The following is a 19,182-nucleotide window of genomic DNA, read 5'->3' on the forward strand; positions in this document are numbered from 1 at the left end:
GTGACATGGAGCATGCTTATTTTGGGCATGGCATGAGTGACCACAAGCGATGTGATCAAATGAACTGTCTACACAGAACATTTACTTCACAACTCCCGCATGCTTTATATGTTTAGGAACAGTGCGTGCCAAACACTGATATTCCATTTTGTTGGCTGCTGTATCTACGTAACTAATTCTTAAGCATACAAGTGTGGATTCATAGATGAAGCGAAATTATTCAAGTGAACTCGAAACATACCAACACATCGTGCACACATTATAGAGTATCATACTCTTTAAAAACAGCCTAACTGTGAGCGTGAGAAATCAAAAGACGAGCAACACTAAAATGTTCTCGGATGTATTTTTGGTTTGTACCACACTTTGCACACAGCATGTCCGACCATTTTCTTCCAGCCCCCGCATATTCACTGCCAATGAAGCTCCCAAAACAGCCGAGCGAAACGTCGGACATCTTGTCACACAACGCACGGCACAAACCCGAGAACACACCGGAGCCGCTGTGCAGCACAAACGTGGACACCTACGCAGCACCAAAAAATACGTACTTGCATACTGTACATTTTGGACGGAGGGTGGAGAGGGGGGCAGCTGGGAAAAAACACTCCGTTTCTCTTTGCTCGTGTTTACATGCATCTTACTGGGGATGCCGGAAGAGTAATCCGCAACAATGACTCGGCGTTGGCCGTCAGGCATGCACGGTCCGGAACAAATGTCGGTGAGAGCCCCCCCCCTCCCCCCCCAGGCAGCGGCCGTACCTTGGTGAGCGCGGCCACACGCTGTGCCAGCTCGGCCTCCACCTCGGGCAGCGTCTCGGCCTTGCGCATCGTCTGCTGGAGCTTCTGCTCGGCGAGCTCCAGCCTCTCCTGCAGCTGCCGCGTCTTGTCCTCACTCTGCGACGCACGTACAGGTGGGAGACAAAGATCCCCCCCCCCCCCATGTTGCTTTAGTGCTGTTTGCGAGCACCTATGAAGGCAGGCACGCGAAGGGGGTGGGTGGCCAACACCATGCCTGGCCGCCTTTGTCTCCACAGTGGCGATGCTTACACACCGCACCGGGTATTCATTTGAGGCGGAGTCGACCTTGGGGAGGCCCAGGACTGGTTCAGATAATCGTCACTGGTGTTGGTCGTGAGCAGGAATCGGACTCGGGTTGCTGGGTTCGCAGCCCAGCACCCTAACCGCTGCACTACCGCTCCCCAAACAAAGGGGGAAACGCACAGAGGCGTATACACACACATTTCGAATGCAGCCCCAACGTAAGCATCTCAGAGCACGGATATACACGGCAGGCAATGGGGGAATAGGAGGGAGACCGAGAAAGAGATGGAGAGAAAAGAGCCGATGCACGTGCGCGCACGCTTGGGTTTTCGCAATATCATTCACGATATTTAGGTTGACATCATAGATTCATTTCTCGTGGAATATTTTACAAGACCTACCCAACCCCCTGCTGTTTCGTGACATGTTTAATGCGGTGTAAGTTTCCCATAACTGGGTATTTGTATTTCACATGTATTATTTATTGATGCTGTACTTTGCTGCACTATCTTGTAACCATGAAGTGTACTTAAAAAGTTATTCCACTTCATTTCACCCAACTTAAGCATGCCACAAGAGGTTCCGATTATTAAAATCTATGAGCGCTATAAAATGCACATGCTATCAGTTACACGAATCATACTTTAAATAACTGAATGAACTATGAAAATAATGACGTCATATGATCTCCATGCCATGACCTACTCTGCAAAACATATTAGAAAGCGTTCATTTAATGGATAATAGCAAAAAAATTAGATGATACAATTGAGTTTATAATTCGGAAGACATTTTGCTAAGATTTTTAAAAAAATAATATTTATTAAATGAGCAACGATAATCACGACATAACAATCAAAGCAGGCGACAGATTGCATCGTGCAATGCACATCGTGGTATCGCCACATCCTTGCGCCCGTACGCGCTCGTGCGAGCGTGTCGTGCGTGCTCGAATCTGGCGCCTGTACGTGCAGTCCGACACGGAGAGGCAATGCGGGAACACACAGGAGAACCCGTCGTGGGCCGTGATAGCATCCTGACATCTTCTTGGTTCTTCCGGTAAAGTCACGTAGAAGGGAAGTAATAAAATAATTATCACGACGTTTCGGCCACAACGCAAGCAGCCGTCCTCAGGTGAAGACCAGGTCTTGCGTTGTGGCCGAAACGTCGTGAGAATTATTTTATTATGTTTTATATTTTTATTATTTTATTACTTCCCTTCTACGTGACTTTACTGAAAGAACCAAGAAGATGAATCCCTGCAGTCACGAAAGCTTTAATAGAAGCATCCTAACAGTCAACATCAACAGGTCGTGGGCAGGGCTCTGCGATCAGCGCGGTGGCACGGTATAAGCCCGCGAGAGTGATTTAGCGTGAACCTCGTTTGCTCTCGACTTTTCCTTACAGCTCGTGGGGGGGCAAGCCTGCTTCTTGACGCAGGCGTGCGCACGTGATGAAAACGCACGAGAAGAGAAACAAAAACTGAAGCGGATTTTTGCAATGCACTTTAATAACCAGCTAAACCTGCTAGCCTCCCTCGCGCTGATGAAGGTAAATGATCTTGTAAATGTGTCATATAAAAAAAATAATAAAACATGAAATATATAATACACAACTCTGCATTGAATACATTTCCATGTCTCAATAGCCATGCATCTAAAAATATATAACTTGAGTTTTTTATTGCTAGAAATTGATATTTTGAATCACAATTATCCTCTATTAAACTCTTTATTATCTAAAACATCACAAGATATTACGGCACAAAGGCTACATATGACAAAGAAAACATTGTCATTTCTGAATTGATTCTAAAAGGTTGGCCGATGTACACGGTGCATAAAAGTAAAAATTGTACATCTTTATAATAAATAAATAAAATGAAATTTGATCTTACTACCATTTAAATATTGATTAACTCCTTGGCGAAATAGTTATCAAACACATGTAAACAATTAGAGGTTAATAATATTTCTGGAGCAGAATCCATCTTTAAGAATTGTTCTTGATTATTTTAATTGTGGAAATTAAACAAACTGTGACTAAATTTCGATTTAAAGCTTTCACGACTGCAGGGATTCATATTCTTGGTTCTTTCGGTAAAGTCACGTAGAAGGGAAATAATAAAAATAAAACAATAAAATTCTCACGACGTTCGATTGCTACACAAGCAATCATCATCAGGTGTAAAACCCACAGCAAGAAAATGTAAAAAAAATACAATTTCTTGCTGTGGTTTTCACACCTGATGATGATTGCTTGTGTTGCAATCGAAACGTCGTGAGAATTTTATTCTTTTATTTGTATTATTTTCCTTCTATGTGACTTTACCGAAAGAACCAATAATATGAAACTGTGACTAATTAAATTAAACAAATTATTTTCCATAATTCAGTAAAAACTGTAAAAGATTATGCATTTTGACTTCTGTTCATTATTCTCAGTGATGGTATGAGTTATTTGTATTATTTAGAATTCTGACATTAATATTGTATTAATTTCGAGGTGCATGAACGCCACATTACATTTAACATTCTGACCTGGCCTAGAAGCAACAATGTAAATATTTCAACCAAAATCATATTTCCATTGAGTAATTCATGATTACAATCTTGTAGGGGCTGACATAATTGAACAGTCCTCAAAAACGCAAATAAATGCCGGGCAGGATAAATAAAACACATTTTTGTCCGTGCTGCACTTTTAATGGGGCTTCTGATATTTCCATCAAATTCCCTTTTGTGTCCCTTGGGCTTTATTTATTTATTTAACTCTGCAGCTACAATATTAGATCACAAAATCGCAGATGAAATACGCTTCTGACAAGCCAGATAATTATTTATTTAGAACTTGAGAGTCCGTTCATTACAATGTGCAAGCGTGCAAAACCACCAATTCAAATTAATCGCAATTCTCCTTGTGATAAAAAACACAACAGCATCTATTATAAATTGGGCCTGCCGCTGCAACAATGGAGGCAATGTATACCGTGTTGACCGACTCTCTGTGTTGCATTACATTACATTTCGATATTTTACTAGGTTATTTAATTTTAGTGTGTCTTTCTCCTGATTTTCAAGCTTGCGTGCCGTGCCGCGCCGCGTCGTCATCTTACTTGCAGCAGCATCACGTTGCCGTCCACTCATTGATATGCAAATTTTTTTCTGCCCCCTCCCTCTCTCCGCCCCACCCCCCTCTCTATATTTAAGGCACCATCACAGAAACGACCTCTCTCTTTGTGCCGATATGTGTCCTCTCTCTGTGTGTCCTTGTGATGTCTGTCTGCTTGTATGTCTGTCTATAGTTTTCTAGTTAGATTTTTGTTGCTATTTCTTTCATTTATGCCTGATGATGATTGCTTGTGTTGCAATCGAAACGTTGTAATATGCTATTATATAATTTATTATTTTATCTTTAGACGTGACTTAACCGAAAGAACCAAAGAATACACCGTGTAATTTGGCTAAAAGATGAACCCGAAGAAGCCAGAAGGCACGCACGCACACACAAATATTTTGTATCAACAAACGTAAGTGGATTGCTGTATACGCTGTTAGAGCAACACGTGGATAATACACCACGCAGCACGGTCGATGTCAGGACATGCCTGTCAGCAGGGCTTCATTCAGCGGTAAAGGGAGAATTTCCTGCCTGCTCTGCAGGGTGGGATTGGAGTTGGGCGGGTGGGGGGTATAAATGCTTTGTCCTGACTCATCTCCCTTGTTTTATATTGACGTGCTCCACGCGCTCACGCATCCACGCTGTGGACCTGGTCTGTAAAGTGGAGAAAGTCGCACAACAGGAACCACCAACCTCTCCGTCCTGCTGAGATAAGTCACAAAAGGTCACAATCGATTTGATCGCCACAACGTTGTGATTTTCTTCTTGATTTAACTCCTGTGTCTGGGCCAAATGAAGAGCAAATAGATGTAGCAGATACACTAAACCTGTTTGAATAAACCTATTCAACTAATAGAACATTCAGTCGAAGATTGAGACCACATCTGGTATAAATTGTCTCATTTATTTGCATCTTCATTGCTTCTTTCGAAAAAAAAGAGTGCATTTTTTTTATTATTACTACATTGATTTATGAGGCTTGTTTTACAAAAGAGAAGCCTCACTGCGATGTATATGATACCAATTGAGTTATTTGCGAGCACATTTTTACATTTTGCCAACTTTGGACCATGCTGCCTGCAGACAGTGGCCTACTCTTGTGAATGACGCCAGAAGGTCTTCAACGCCCTGTGTGAACCGGACGGCACGTATTATTAGGGCTAAGACATCAGCAGGAAAAAAAGTAGATTTTTCTATTTCAATTGACGTATCAAATTCACAGATGTCAATTGACATCCAATGGACACGGTACAATAGACAAGAGGCTGCGATGTAAATATGGACAGTAGGAGCCCAAGGAGTGAGTCAACAGGAATTGAGAACTGCTCCTCTTCCAGCCAATCTTTAACGCATATGCACATCCCCCCACTCAGACGACAAAGCAGAGAAGATACCGCAATTCTGTCTCATACAAAGACTGCAGATTCCAAACATCTAAACAAACCAACACACAAAAGAAGGTAGAGCCAAGGGAAGGATAATAAAACGCAAGGCGCCACGTCTCCTGCGGTGAGGGCATCCATACGCCATGTGGACGTTGATCCACCAGTGCCTTGGAGCAAGGCTGCTGTGACAGATCATTACGACTAAGTATTCACTGCAGGTATGTGGTGCACCATGACATGTGAACTGTCAGCCAGGAGCAAACAATTCCCCTTAATTGACTCTTGCCGGCAGAACATCATTGGCTCTGGGGTCCATTACGACCCAGGCAGTGTCTAGGTGTGCCCATACTATTCTGGGGAGTAGGAGTGTAGCAGTTAGCGCGCTGCACTACAAACCCAGCGAGTTAGATTCCCGCTCATGTGACTATTACCTGCGCCGGTTCTGGGCCTCCCCTAGGTCGACTTGGCCTCAAATAAGTACCTGGTGCGGTGTGTAAACAACGCTACTAGGGAGACAAAGGTGGCCGGGTGTGGTTTTGGCCACCTACCCCCTCGTGTCCCATGCCGGCCTTCATAGGTGCTTGCTAACAGCACTTGCCCCTACAGTCTGTTAAGGCTATTCTGGTGTCTTTAAACGATTCCCATCACTTTGCCCCATCGGAATTAAAGCACAGGACAATAATAATAACACTGGTCAACACACTTTTTCTGGCATAAGGTATTTCAACGGTTTTAAGGTAATTTTGGGGAGCTGATTCCAAATCTGGCATCAGTTTTTGTCCATCACATCAGGTTTTTGAGAAATCAAATATTGCATTTTCAATAAAAACTGCAGAAGAAAAATATTAAATAAATGTGGATATCTACATAAAATGATATTATAAACACACTATCCTAAAAATACAGCACCATATTTTATCACTAAAGCAGTCACTGACTCGCAACAACTTGCAATCATAAGTGACAGAGTTAATTTAGGGTGAATTCAATGAAAATGGGGTATGCCGATAGCATAAAATGAGATGTGATAGAGCAAATCTGAGATCAGATTTGTAATCAGCAACCTGAAATTAGTCTAGAACAGCTGCAAAAGTCCAGGCCAGAAAAAAATGTTTTTTTTTGTTGACCAGTGTAATTGGTGAAAGAGGCACCCAGGACTAGTTCAGGTATCGCTCACTTACTGATGGATGTCAAGCGAAACATAACTTGACATCCAGCTGCCAGGTTCACGATGTGACGGAGCCTCTGCTGTGGAGAGAACCACCGTGCATTGGCGCTGTACACCCGAATTGTTGTTCAATAAAAATTAGTAACACTACACGTGTATACGTTGTTAGAATGTAAAAAAAAAATGGGATATGATGTGTTATAAAGTAAAACAATCGGGTCTATAATTACCTCGTGTGTTTAAGTGCCGAGAGAGAGAAAGGGAATTAACAAAACAATTTTGGTCGCTGAAAATCAACGTAAACTGAAGCGCCAGCACAAGCGGTTCAAGAATTAAAAACAAAACCCATCAACACTGGAAGCCATTGTGAATGATTATAATGCGATGCTGGAGACGTTGAACTTCTTTCCCACCATACGTAGCCAACCGTGGTAATCGGAGGGTGCGGAGGAAAGGACAACGAAAAAAATTAACCCGTAAAAACAACGTTTTTCACTATAAATCCTTTATGCGTGGCGGCTAGAGTCCTCTCGTCCTCTGGCTTGAGATGGCTGCCACCTATGGGTCAGATGATTGCATGCCACCATTAAGCAATTGGTAATTAAATATAATATTTTTGTCCTAAAAAGTGGAAAATTTTGGGAATTTTTTTTCACGAAAATTAATTGTCACGCACAACGAGTCTGTGTGGAAAATGTCAGCTCGATTGGATCACGGGAAGTGGGTTAAAAAACGACCGAAAGATTTGCACGGTCGTAAGCAAGCAAGCAAGTGAACTTAATATAAAGGATTTAAAAACACAGACGTACCGGTCACGTACAGACACTGCCCAATGCCTAGAGGGGGAGGGGGGGGGCTTGAATGACTCACCTGCTTGAGTAGGTCCTCTGTGTTGGCCAGCTCATTCTCCAGCTTGTCGTTGAGGTCGTGTAGCGACGTGGCCTCTCTCTGGGCCCCCAGGTAACGCTTCTCAAGCGTGGTGATTCGCTCCTCCATGTCCTCCTTCTGGGCCATTGCCTGCGCAGGTCACAGAGCAGCATTGGGTGCTCAATGGTGACCCCCGGGGCTGGACTTCAACTTGAGAACTGTGGCACCCCTGATAATTGTTTTTTTACTCTTCTATCTGGCAACAAAACTGACACCTTTTTTACAAGGAGTCATGTTTGCATAGACCACAATACCTGCAGTCATAATGCAAACAAAAAACACAACGTGTCAGTTTTGTTGCCAGATAGAAGGGTAAAAAAACAATTATCATATTTTTTACTGGCAAATGAGGTTCCAATGGTGTGGCACCCCTGTTAAGCACTAGCTACAGTCCTGGTTATAGCCTGAGAGAGACATTTAAACAGTTCGCATTTGTGACCTGTGCACGTTAAAGACTACACGGTCCTGATGTCCATGCACACGAACGTGGCACTGACGCCAATGTTGAATGACACGGCAGTGTTGCCCACGTTGATGAAAATTGTGCAAAAAAGTTACAGCCGAGCAACGACTTCCACAGAAGGGCCCTGCGCTATAGCCAGCTCTCGAGTGCCCTTCTAGACCTGATGGTGCGCCATGTCACTGCTCTAGAGCGCGAGCTGTCATCAGCTGACCTCCCTGATGTCGCGCTGGTACTTGGTGTTCATCTCCTCGGACTTGATGAGGTCCCTCCTCGCCGTGTCCACGTCGTCCTCCAGCTCTCCGACGCGCGCCGACAGCGTGCCTAGGCGCTCCTTCATCTGCGCCACCTCCACGTTCCGCTTGTCCAGCAGATCCTGCAGCTCCAGAAGCCGCCCGGGTCCCTCGATGTCCCGCAGAGCGGTGCCATTGGTCACGCGAGCCTGGAGTCCACAGAGGCGCACATGTGAGTAAAAGAAAAAAATACTCGACAAAGCACTCCGCGTGTCGTGACGGGGACTGCAAGATCCCACCGTATTGGTCCAGTGCTCGCTGAGCTGCATTGGCTTCCAGTTGCCGAACGAACACATTATAAGGTCGCACTCGTTAAACACAAAGTGCTTGCCAAAGATAAACCACAATACCTTGCCGATCTCGTCAAGGAGCATAAACCCTCACGCGAACTCTGGTCATCCTCACAGGGCTTTTGGCTAGCCATTGAACAAAGATAGCCACTGAACACTGCACCACGCACTTTCAGACGCACTTCTGTGGCCGTCTGAAACCCTCTTCCTCCTAGATTGACAACTCAATTCTGTAGAACTGATTTTTGAGTTTAGTTTGTTACCCTTCCCCCACACCTCTGATTCACATGGTTGGTCACGTACGGTGCGAAAGACATTCAACATACATAATGACACACTTGACTGGAGTAGCTTTCAGGTTTAGTTTGGTAACGGCAAATTAGTGTTGCATAGCATTAGACATACACCCTATGTACATGTTCATAAGATACAAAATAAAACAACTTTTTGCTCTTTCAATGTGATCTTTATAGATGTTTACAAATAGGAGTGCCTTCATGCATATGAAGGGCGACAGTGTTGTGCTTCTTTAAATGTTGTGTTTCTATTTACATTTAAAATCGATGGTGTAGGCATCAGGGATCAAGAGGATGTTGAACATCTGCATCAGCACGAGTGAGATCTTTGGTTTTAATCCCAAAAAGCCACGCGTGATTGAACCAGGTTATCTCCTTATTTGCCCTGTTATTATAAGCTCATCAAGCAGCAGAAATAATGTGTTGTTGTCATGTGCTGCCATTCCGGAAAAAGGGAGGAGCAGTGGCGCAATGGATCTATACTTCCCCGTTTAATGTTTTATATGTCACCTGATGCTCAGGGAGTGGTGGCACAGCAGGCAATTAACCCGACAACCCGAGGTCAATTCGCAGCCATGACTAACATCAGTGACGAGAAATATCTCAACTGGTCCTGGTCCCTCCCTCTCTTTACCCGCCCACAACAAACTAAACACAAAGAGCAGTTCTAAAGAAACGAGTTTTCAATCTAGACTTCAAAGTACACAAGCTCCAGTGGCTTCCTAATATCGGAAGGAACAGCGTTCCAGACGGCCGCAGAAGCGCATCTGAAAGCGCGCGGTCTATTGCACGCGGTTATTACAATGACCGGCAGTTGGGATCTAAAGCTCAAGAAAAATAAATCAATGTGGCAACGGCAGAAGTGGAATGACTGCGATTTCTGGATTATGCAATTAATCCGCACGTCACGGAACGATACCCAGAATGAGGCCTCCTCCAGTTTTGTAGGATAACCACTCATCACATTGACCATGGCAAAGTTTTAAAGTGCACCCGAGTGGACAGATCAGCACTGATACCGGACCAACAGTGGCGTTGCTCTTCTCACTTTATGGACCTCAAAATTGGTGAAAAAAACAGCGACGAAACTTATAGATTTTTCATTAAGTAAAAAAAATTGATTTTTCATTAAGTAAAAAAAAATAGATTTTTCATTAAGTAAAAAAAATAGATTTCCCCCCCCCTTCCCCCAGCCCATCTTAAAAGGAGCGTTTGACACACTTTGCACTTGAGACTTATGAAAGTGTCATCGGCGAGAATTAAGTTTCTCTTGTATTTAAAACCACTCAAGGAACACGCTTTAAACTGTGACATGTTAGGCGTGCGGGAACACATTTGGAAGCTGTTGGGGCAAGTAGCCATAGGGGCTCATGTCAAGTAGCCAAGGGGCCAGGGAGCTATTAATTGAAAGGACGCAGCATATTGCTTTGTCCCATCTGTTCAAAAGTTGGGGGCATGTGGGGAGGAGGGGGAGGAGGGGGGGGGGAGGGGACAGCAGCTGGCTGCCATGTTCTTCATATTTTCATGCCCATGCATGAAGCAATTAATTTAACGATACCTGTAAAATGAATTTGTGTTCCAGCGCGGCTTCCGAATGTAGGGTTGTCATTCGACCAGGCCGTCCCACCTTTGCGTGCGAGGTGAGGGGTCGCAGCTCTGCGGAGTTCTGCGTTGGCGGAGTCTCCATCTCCGTGGAGTCCTCGGAGCCATCCCCGGCCCTGCGCTGGGCGTGAGCCGCCTGCTCGCGCAGCAGCACGAGCTGTGGGGACACACGCAAAGCAAGGAGTGGCACAATGTCAACAACACAAGCCAAACTACCGCGCGCACCCTAAGAGTGAGCGTTCAAGTTTGTTTAACCAGGTGAGAGCCCAAGAGGCCAGGATAGCCTCATTTGCAAGAATGCTCTGGCATTAGCCTGCCAGTCGGGGGCAATGCTTGCTGTGTATGGCCCCGACTGAGTAATTTGCAGTGTAATTTTCGAACGTGGCAAATTTGTGCACCGACACCGGCACACAATGGCCTCCTCTTGCGAATGACGTCAGGGGATCTTTAATGTCCATCACGGTTGACCACGATTAGCCAACTGTGCACCTCTGATTGGCACGGTTGGCTATGTACGGTGTGAAAGAAGTTCACCATACATACATACATACGTGGTTATTACATCCGTAGTAGTAGTAGTAACAATGAAAAAAGAGTGACCACTGGATTTGAATGGCGAGCCTCTGCAACAAGTGGCAAACATCTTCTTGGTTCTTTCGGTAAAGTCACGTAGAAGGGAAATAATAAAATAATAAAAATAAAACATAATAAAAGAAAACAATATAATAAAATACAAAAAAATGTTCCCCTTCTACGTGACTTTACCGAAAGAACCAAGAAGATGAATCCCTGCAGTCACGAAAGCTTTAAATCGAAAAGTGGCAAACATACTACCGCTGGGCCGCGTCACTGACCAAACTCGTGTTGGTTCTATTTCGAACATGAGTCGGGGCTTAACCAGGCCCATTCTCTTTCTGAGCTCAGAATTATTTGTACCATTTCGTGGGAAGAAAACTGTGTTCATCCTGTAGGAAGAGTGGTCACTTCCATGGCAATGTAGAGTTTCCATCACTTGCTCGGGGCTACCGACGGTAATATGCGTCAATCCATCGCTAAATTTGAACAAGTAGACACTGTGGCTTTTGGCTGTTAAAATAAAAATGAATGTGTTGCTGAGCTTACATGTTTTTAGATGGTGTTTATCTACATTGGTGGTCTATAGCCAGTGGAGATCATTGTACACTTCTATGGCAGCTGCTCGCATGTTGAAAAGGCAACCAATGTTGACTTCTTACTGAGCAGTGCAGCTTGGAGGGAGTATGGGCTGAGTTTACCAGAGCTAAGATATATACTCATAGCATCATCATTGAAAGTCCTGCTGCTCTAGCAACCGAGCTAGAAATATGAGACTAATGGCAATGGTCGCTGACATACAATATTTTCTCACGCCATTTGGCTGTTCGTCACTAGCGCTCGGGTCAGAGCATTCAAACATCTGCCGTTAAAATGTGTACGGAATTTAGCAAAGAAATGCTTAATAATACACCGGGGGTGGCTGCTGATCGCATTTAAAATGCACTCCCCATTATTTGCAATAAATGAATTCGAATGCCCATAAGTTGTGACAAAGAGCCCGGTGCCGCCAAGCCCCAGGCTATTAGAACAGCGCCGCCGCCGCCGCTAAGAATGAAGGACCGCGTGAGGGAATAAGAGTGACGGGAGAATAATCAGAGCGCGCACGGGAGCGGGCGTTAGCAACGGGAAAGATTGAAATCCTGAAACGTTTCGACATCGCACTGGCGAAAAAGATTCCGGCAAATAGAAGTCATTCCGTGGTCTAATTTTACCATCGCTGCATCACTCTGACACACCGCCCTCTGAGCCTCAGAAATCCAGGAAATCTACACCCACAAATCTGTTTTAAATACCTGCAGGGAAAAAAAGTGAAACTATTTAACGCTTATTATCATTGCGTGTGATGACACTGCACTAATGCTCCATTTTTATGGACTAATAAAAGTTTAAACTTTCACATTATTTTAATGATCGTGTTGCCCATTTTGCTGTTGGCACCTCTGTTCACAATGGCACCTGAAGGAAATTATTTCCAATTATAATACTGTCATAATTTATGCTGGCTCCATGGCTTACAACACCTAAGTCGCTTTGGTATTTACTACACACCAGATTATGCTGTTTACTCAGCCCATTTCAATGCTCAGCCGTCAGAACGGATGGCTAAACAGGCATGTATCCTGCATATCTGCCCAGAAACATAGCTCCACAGGTGTATATGAAATTACACACGTGATTTCACCCAGCAGGACAATGGTTAGCACACACTGCAATGGGGAACCTGGCGAACTAAGTTGAATTCCCGACCGTAGCTAATATCGGTCGCAATCCATACATGAACTAGCCCTACCCCTGACTTCCCACTTCTCCAACTCACATTGACCAGTGTGGTGAAGTATAATAATAATAAAATACAGAACCCATGACCAACACACGGAAAGCCTTCATCTGGTAGTGGATCCAAAAATGGCACCAATTATTTCATTATACTTTGTAATGCAATAGAATGAACACAAATAGCAAGTGGTTTTACAAGGGAGAGAAAAATGACAAGCACATGTGCGCGCATGTTCTTTGTGTGCGTGTGTGCGCGCAGGCGTGTGTGTGTGCGCAGGCGTGTGCGTGTGTGCAGGCGTGTGTATAAAGGTCAATGTCAGCACGACTGCGACCACAGCCCATGAGCCGGTAGCTCTGCAATGCTCCACAACCCAATGACAATGAGGTCCGCTCCCATGGAGCAATCCATGCACAGAATGGACCCAAGGGAGGGGAGGGGGGGTCTCACAGTGGGAACCCGCGAGCCCCCCACGCTTTGGCCCGGGGCTTCTAAAGGTTTCACGCTCGCGTTCACAAGATTTCTCCAGGTGACGCCGCACCACGGCGCCGAGCCAACAGCAACAAAAAAATCACACATTCTCCTCCACCGCCGCCATCGTCATTAAGGTGCTTCAATACAGCTCTCGGGCACACACAGCCTCATGACGCTAGGACGCGAGGACGCGCCTCAATGTTCTCTCATTTTCCATCGCTCCGTGGAATCACGGGTTTTATCACAGACTCAATTTACCAAACACCGGGTCCTCTGCGCAGGTGGCTTACGTCACGCTGTGCGCAACCGTAGGTGGAGGCTGCCGTCGTACCAACAGACAACTCTGCACGCAGCCCTAGGCCACCTCCTGGGTGTGCCCAAAGCAAATATTATTATACATCAGCTCACGCTTGGAAGATTTCCCGAGTGAATGGCCAATCGTTGTCGCATGACCAGCTGCCGGAGAGATGCTGCGTGGCTTTTGGTGAAAGTCTAAGTTTCATTTTTAGGGTAGTCTGCCCAATCCAGCCCAAGCATAACGGTTAACGGAATGTCCTTTCCGGAGACAAACGATTGAACTGGAAACTCTCCAGCTGCGACAATGGCTGCGAAGCGTCTCCACACTGCGCTTGCTTCCTCCGGTGAATACGTAGTGGCGACCAAAGCATCGCGCCGTGACCTTAAACAGCAAACAACACGAGCAGCAGTAGAAGCACTGCAACTGGGCACTGTTTGGCTTCTTCGGCACTTTACCGAGTCGACATACATCAGAAACACGCCGACACGGTAGTTTACATCGTTCACTTTTGGACACCTTCTTATTGTGGGCAGGAACAATGCTGAATTACAACATTAAATGCAGGCGTTGCTCTCTCGTTTGCGATGAAGTGATTCAACCGACGAAGAGACACAAACAGAGCGAATTGATGTCCGCACAAAGAGCATTCGATAAGATCATTGCTAAACTTAGCATCAGATCAAACAACACATGTCAATCGCATCACAGGCACCTGCGGGCGAATTGTATTGCTGTTTTGCATCTCAGTACCAGCTGTTTAATCACTGTTAACGTTTACATCGGTTGTGCATCTCTTTTGCCTACCTCTGCAGTCATCTCGCATAATGCCTGGCCAGATGGTGAAAACAGTCCAACTTTTTGCCACGTAATAAGCAATACTTCCTGAACAGATGCCACACAGAATCTAATGATCGCTAGAGTCTTAATTAATTGTAGTTTCATATCACAAACACATAAGTGACCGTAATTGAAGTAACTTTTATCAATGCACTGCTGGATGAGGGCCTCCCTGTGTGTCTTGGTCGTTGGGGTTGTTTGACCATACTTCACCTTGCTGGTCAGTGCCGGTTGGTGAAGGAGGGCCTAACGACCGGTTCGGATGTCTCACGCCACCGATGTTAGCCGTGGCCACCAACCCAACTCGGGTGGTTGGACTCAGTGCCGTGTGCTAACCACTTCACCAATACCATAAAACAAACACCCGAATAAGAGTTAGTGATTAATATTTTTTTTACAACTAAATGCATCTCTCTGCCCATATATTTACTTGTCAGTCAAATGCGGTGTTTCCCTGCTGGAACCTTTGAGACAGAGGTGCAAATTCAAAATTTATCTTGGTGAGGTCAAGTCCATCCGCAGGACAACTGCTGTGAACGTCTCACGATGTGGTCTTCGATTTAAAGCATCCGCGACTGCAGGGATTCATCTTCTTGGTTCTTTCGGTAAAGTCACGTAGAAGGGAAGTAATAAAATAATAAAAATAAAACATAATAAAATATTATGTAAAAATAAAACATAATTAAATATTATGTTTTAGTATTATTATTATGTTTTAGTATTATTATTATTTTATTACTTCCCTTCTACGTGACTTTACCGAAAGAACCAAGAAGATGATGTGGTCTTCATTTTAACTCGGTGCTGAGTGGACCCCCGACTGGAACGCAAAATTACAACCATTCAATTGCGAGGCAGGCACGGTGCCAGGGTGCCATCCTGCAGGCATTATGTCCATTACACAACTATGTTATTGTATGAAAATGGTTGTGTTCACTGGTGCCGGCACTTTGATCGAGCAATGAATTACATCACAAAACAAACTCCGCCATGGATGCACCGTCCCGAACGTCAACGGCGCATCATAAAGAGCAATGCGGCAAATGTCGGCGCAGTAAATCGTTTCGAATCAATCTTTATCTTCTTGGGGCCACGTGATGTTCTAACAGTGGTTTGCCAAGGTATACAACCGGGGTTGCCACCTTTGAGTGATGAAAACACTGACAGATTTCGGAAGACATCTACCGTACTTTAAAAAGTGGAATGGATGCTAGGAAATCTGTGACAGTTGGAAACGCAACATTGCCACCCTTTTGAGCCATTGTGATTAATTATTATTGTGTGATAATTATCAGTGTTAAATGGTGTGGTTTAATGAGAGGATATCACATCCTTTAAACAAATGGCATCTGGCCACATGCATCTGGCAGTCCCATTAAATAGCATTTGCATTCGATTAGAAGACCTATGTAACTTTAAACACTCAAATGTAAGTGCCAACCATTTCCCTAGAGTCCCAGACCAGGATATCATTGGGTAAAAAAGGCTGCGGTGGAGGATATTTTACTCGCCGCTGAGCAAAGAGACAAAAGATCAAAGTTAAAAACATTCACCTCGAATTTACTTCGCAATTATATACACAGCAGGGCGAATCACATGCTGCCAAACTACTGTTGACATTTAAACTCGACATTCCCTTCCTGCCAAGCTGCAGCTGACAATTGAAGCACGAACCTCAGAGGTCGCAAACGGGTTTTGATTCCTTACCCGTACTCGTACCCGGCCGCGCCAGGGTCACAAACGGGTACCCGTACCCGTACCCGTACCCGGCCGTACCCGTACCCTACCCGTACCCGGCCAGGTACGGGTAGGGTAGGGTACGGGTATCGGGTACCTGATTGCAACCTCTGGGATGAAGCCATGTTGCAGACGCGGGTGGGTTGATTCTAGGAACTTGAATTGTGAGAAGAGACAAGACGTTGGGAAATGAATGACAAACAGTTACTCACTAGTGACTCATGGCCTACCCGTACCCGTACCCGGCCGCACCAGGGTCGCAAACGGGTACCCGTACCCGGCCGGGTACGGGTAGCCGGGTATCGGGTAGGGTACGGGTATCGGGTACCCGGTTGCGACCTCTGACGAACCTGCGCCGCACATGAATGCTCCGGCAGGGCAAGCCCTTTGAGCTGCCTCGGGCAGGCAACTCTGTGCTTCCCGAGGACAGCAAGCATCGAACCAACAATATTCCCCAAACATTCCCATCCAAATCGCCTGCATATCAAAAACTAAATTACACGTAAATTTCGATTTAAAACTTTCGTGACTGCAGGGATTCATCTTCTTGGTTCTTTCGGTAAAGTCACGTAGAAGGGAAATAATAAAATAATAAAAATAAAATATAATAAAATAATTCTTAAAAGTGTGTAATTTAGTGAAGTCATGTAGAAGGGAAATAATAAAATAATAAAAATTAAACATAATAAACTAATTGGGAGAATTATTTAATTATGTTTTATTTTTATTATAATAAAATAATTGTGAGAATTATTTGATTATGTTTTATTTTTATTATTTTATTATTTCCCTTCTACATGACTTTACTAAATTACACACTTATAAGGCGTTCAGGTGCTCGGCTTGCCCACGACTGCACTGTCACTTGCTTTCCGTACCAAGTCCAATGCAGGGAAGACAGGGTTTTTTTTTTAGGTTTGATTTCAAAGGGATTACTACTGCATGACAGGTTATGCTGGTCTGGAATAAATGCGAAACCATAATCTGTGCGTCTCGCCTCTCCTTCGAGGGGAAGTGCAGGACATGACTTTGCTGGGTCAGGGGACAGCTGATAAGCAGCAGGCAGGGTGCGCTACACTTTATTACGTGCCAAGCCGTGTCCAACGCCGTATTGGCAGCGTGATAGCGATCAGCAGCTGGGAAATGCCTGCTTCTTCCCATTAAGAGCGTTGCAGATCGCCGCGCCTGGCCGGGGTGGATACAGACGCGGCTATGCAGCACCTAACTGCATTTGCGCTTCTCGAACTCCCACACCACCCCCCCCCCCTTTTATCTCCAGCACTCTACATTGACGTGGATGTTCTGTCGTTCGGCACATCCGATTAGCGCGGTTGGCTACGTACGCTGCGAAAGAAGTTCAACACACATACATCTGGGCAGAGAGCTGAAGAACCAAGGAATAAGAAAGCTGAATGTTTGTGTGTGCATACTCACACAAAGACAAAAAGATCCCCCGCATAGCCTTAACAGACTGTAGGGGCAAGTGCTGTTAGCGAGCACCTATGAAGGCCGGCATGGCACACGAGGGGGTGGGTGGCCAGCACCACGCCCGGCCGCCTTTGTCTCCCCAGTGGCGATGTTTACACATCACACCAGGTACTCATTTGAGGCTGAGTCGACCTACGGGAGGCCGAAGACCGGTTCAGGGTGCACGTGGCCTGGCACCATGGTGACGTCACCGCCACTTCGTGGTGAGTGGTGGCTGGTGTTGTTACGCACGCTCATTTACTACGGCGGAGCCGTTTTGTCAATGCACCGTTGGATGAGAGCCTCCCTAAGCCATGCGAGTAATACGGATATTTGACTATACTTCACCGTACTGATCAATGGAAGTTTGTGAAGCAGGGAGCATGGAATCCCTGCACAGCAATGCATTTTGCTGCATCGCCCTCCGCTGATCACCGCCGTAGCACAGTTCCACAGCACCCCAACTCGGTGTACACGATGGTCACCACATCCAAGCACTATCCAGGCTGCCCCCCCTCCTCCTGCTTAGCTTCTGAGATGGGAGGAGATGAGGAATATTCTGGGCGATTCGATGACAGGCACACGTACCCGTCTGTTCTCCTCTAACTCGTGTGTTTCGTAACACGAGTTGGATATACCGCGATGAATATACTGCATAGTGGAAGCGTGTTTTTATAACGCGGATTGGCTATAACGCGATTGAGTGAACAAGACTATGTCGCGTGAGTAGGAATAAGCGGTTGTGCGGCTGCCTCGGCGTAGCATTGCACAAGGTGGGATGCTGCTGGATGCTGCTGGATGCTTCTAGATGCGAGCCATGTGCCTCAGCCTTTGTCCAGCCTGCAGGCGCATCTCACGCGTTATTGTGGACTATGCTTTACCCTATATTATACTTTTTTTTTAATTATAACAACGCGATTTTCCCATCATGCTCTTTTCTTCAGAAACGCAACTACGGCGTTATAGGAGAACAGCAAACACAGCAACTGTATTTCTGGTGTGGCCCATTAATTTCTTTAGAACTGCTTTTTGTGTTTAGTTTCTTGTCTTCCCCCGCACCTCCCATTAGCACAGTTGGCTATATATGGTGGGAAAGGGGTTCAACATGCACACACAGGCACAGTGTGCATATTCTAATTATATTTAAGTTTGTATGTATTAATTTAATTTTAAAGCCACAGATACAACGCTGTCATTGAGTTTGTACGAATTTTGTCACACGGGTTAAATTTGTCACAGTGGCTCATATCCAGCTTATAAAGGCCACGAGCAAAAGTCAGGGTGGAACTTAACGTTACCTAAAATGTTACACGAGTAAGAATTGAAATGTTCCCATTGCTCAAAAAGGCACGACACATTGCATATATTTACTCGGGGGCAGTGGCACAAATTCCACAGTCCTATGACTGGGGCAGTCTCCCCATATAATAACCAC

The 19,182-nt window shown here is 45.2% G+C and overlaps 1 protein-coding gene across 2 annotated transcripts in view; it reads right to left on the bottom strand.

Annotated features, from left to right (window-relative positions):
- PPFIA2 (PPFI scaffold protein A2) overlaps positions 1–19,182 on the bottom strand; it is a 352,145-nt gene that overhangs the window by 105,711 nt on the left and 227,252 nt on the right. For both annotated transcript variants that reach the window (XM_078596795.1, XM_078596794.1), the window contains exons 5-8: positions 10,610–10,741; positions 8,318–8,545; positions 7,587–7,733; positions 762–896 (exon numbers count right to left, since the gene is read on the bottom strand). In XM_078596795.1, the coding sequence (XP_078452921.1) occupies positions 762–896; positions 7,587–7,733; positions 8,318–8,545; positions 10,610–10,741 (642 nt within the window). The remainder of the gene's footprint in view (positions 1–761; positions 897–7,586; positions 7,734–8,317; positions 8,546–10,609; positions 10,742–19,182) is intronic.

The sequence above is a fragment of the Lampetra planeri genome, chromosome 8 (assembly GCF_965212315.1).
Source record: "Lampetra planeri chromosome 8, kcLamPlan1.2.h2, whole genome shotgun sequence".
NCBI classification, from domain to species: Eukaryota; Metazoa; Chordata; class Hyperoartia; order Petromyzontiformes; family Petromyzontidae; genus Lampetra; species Lampetra planeri.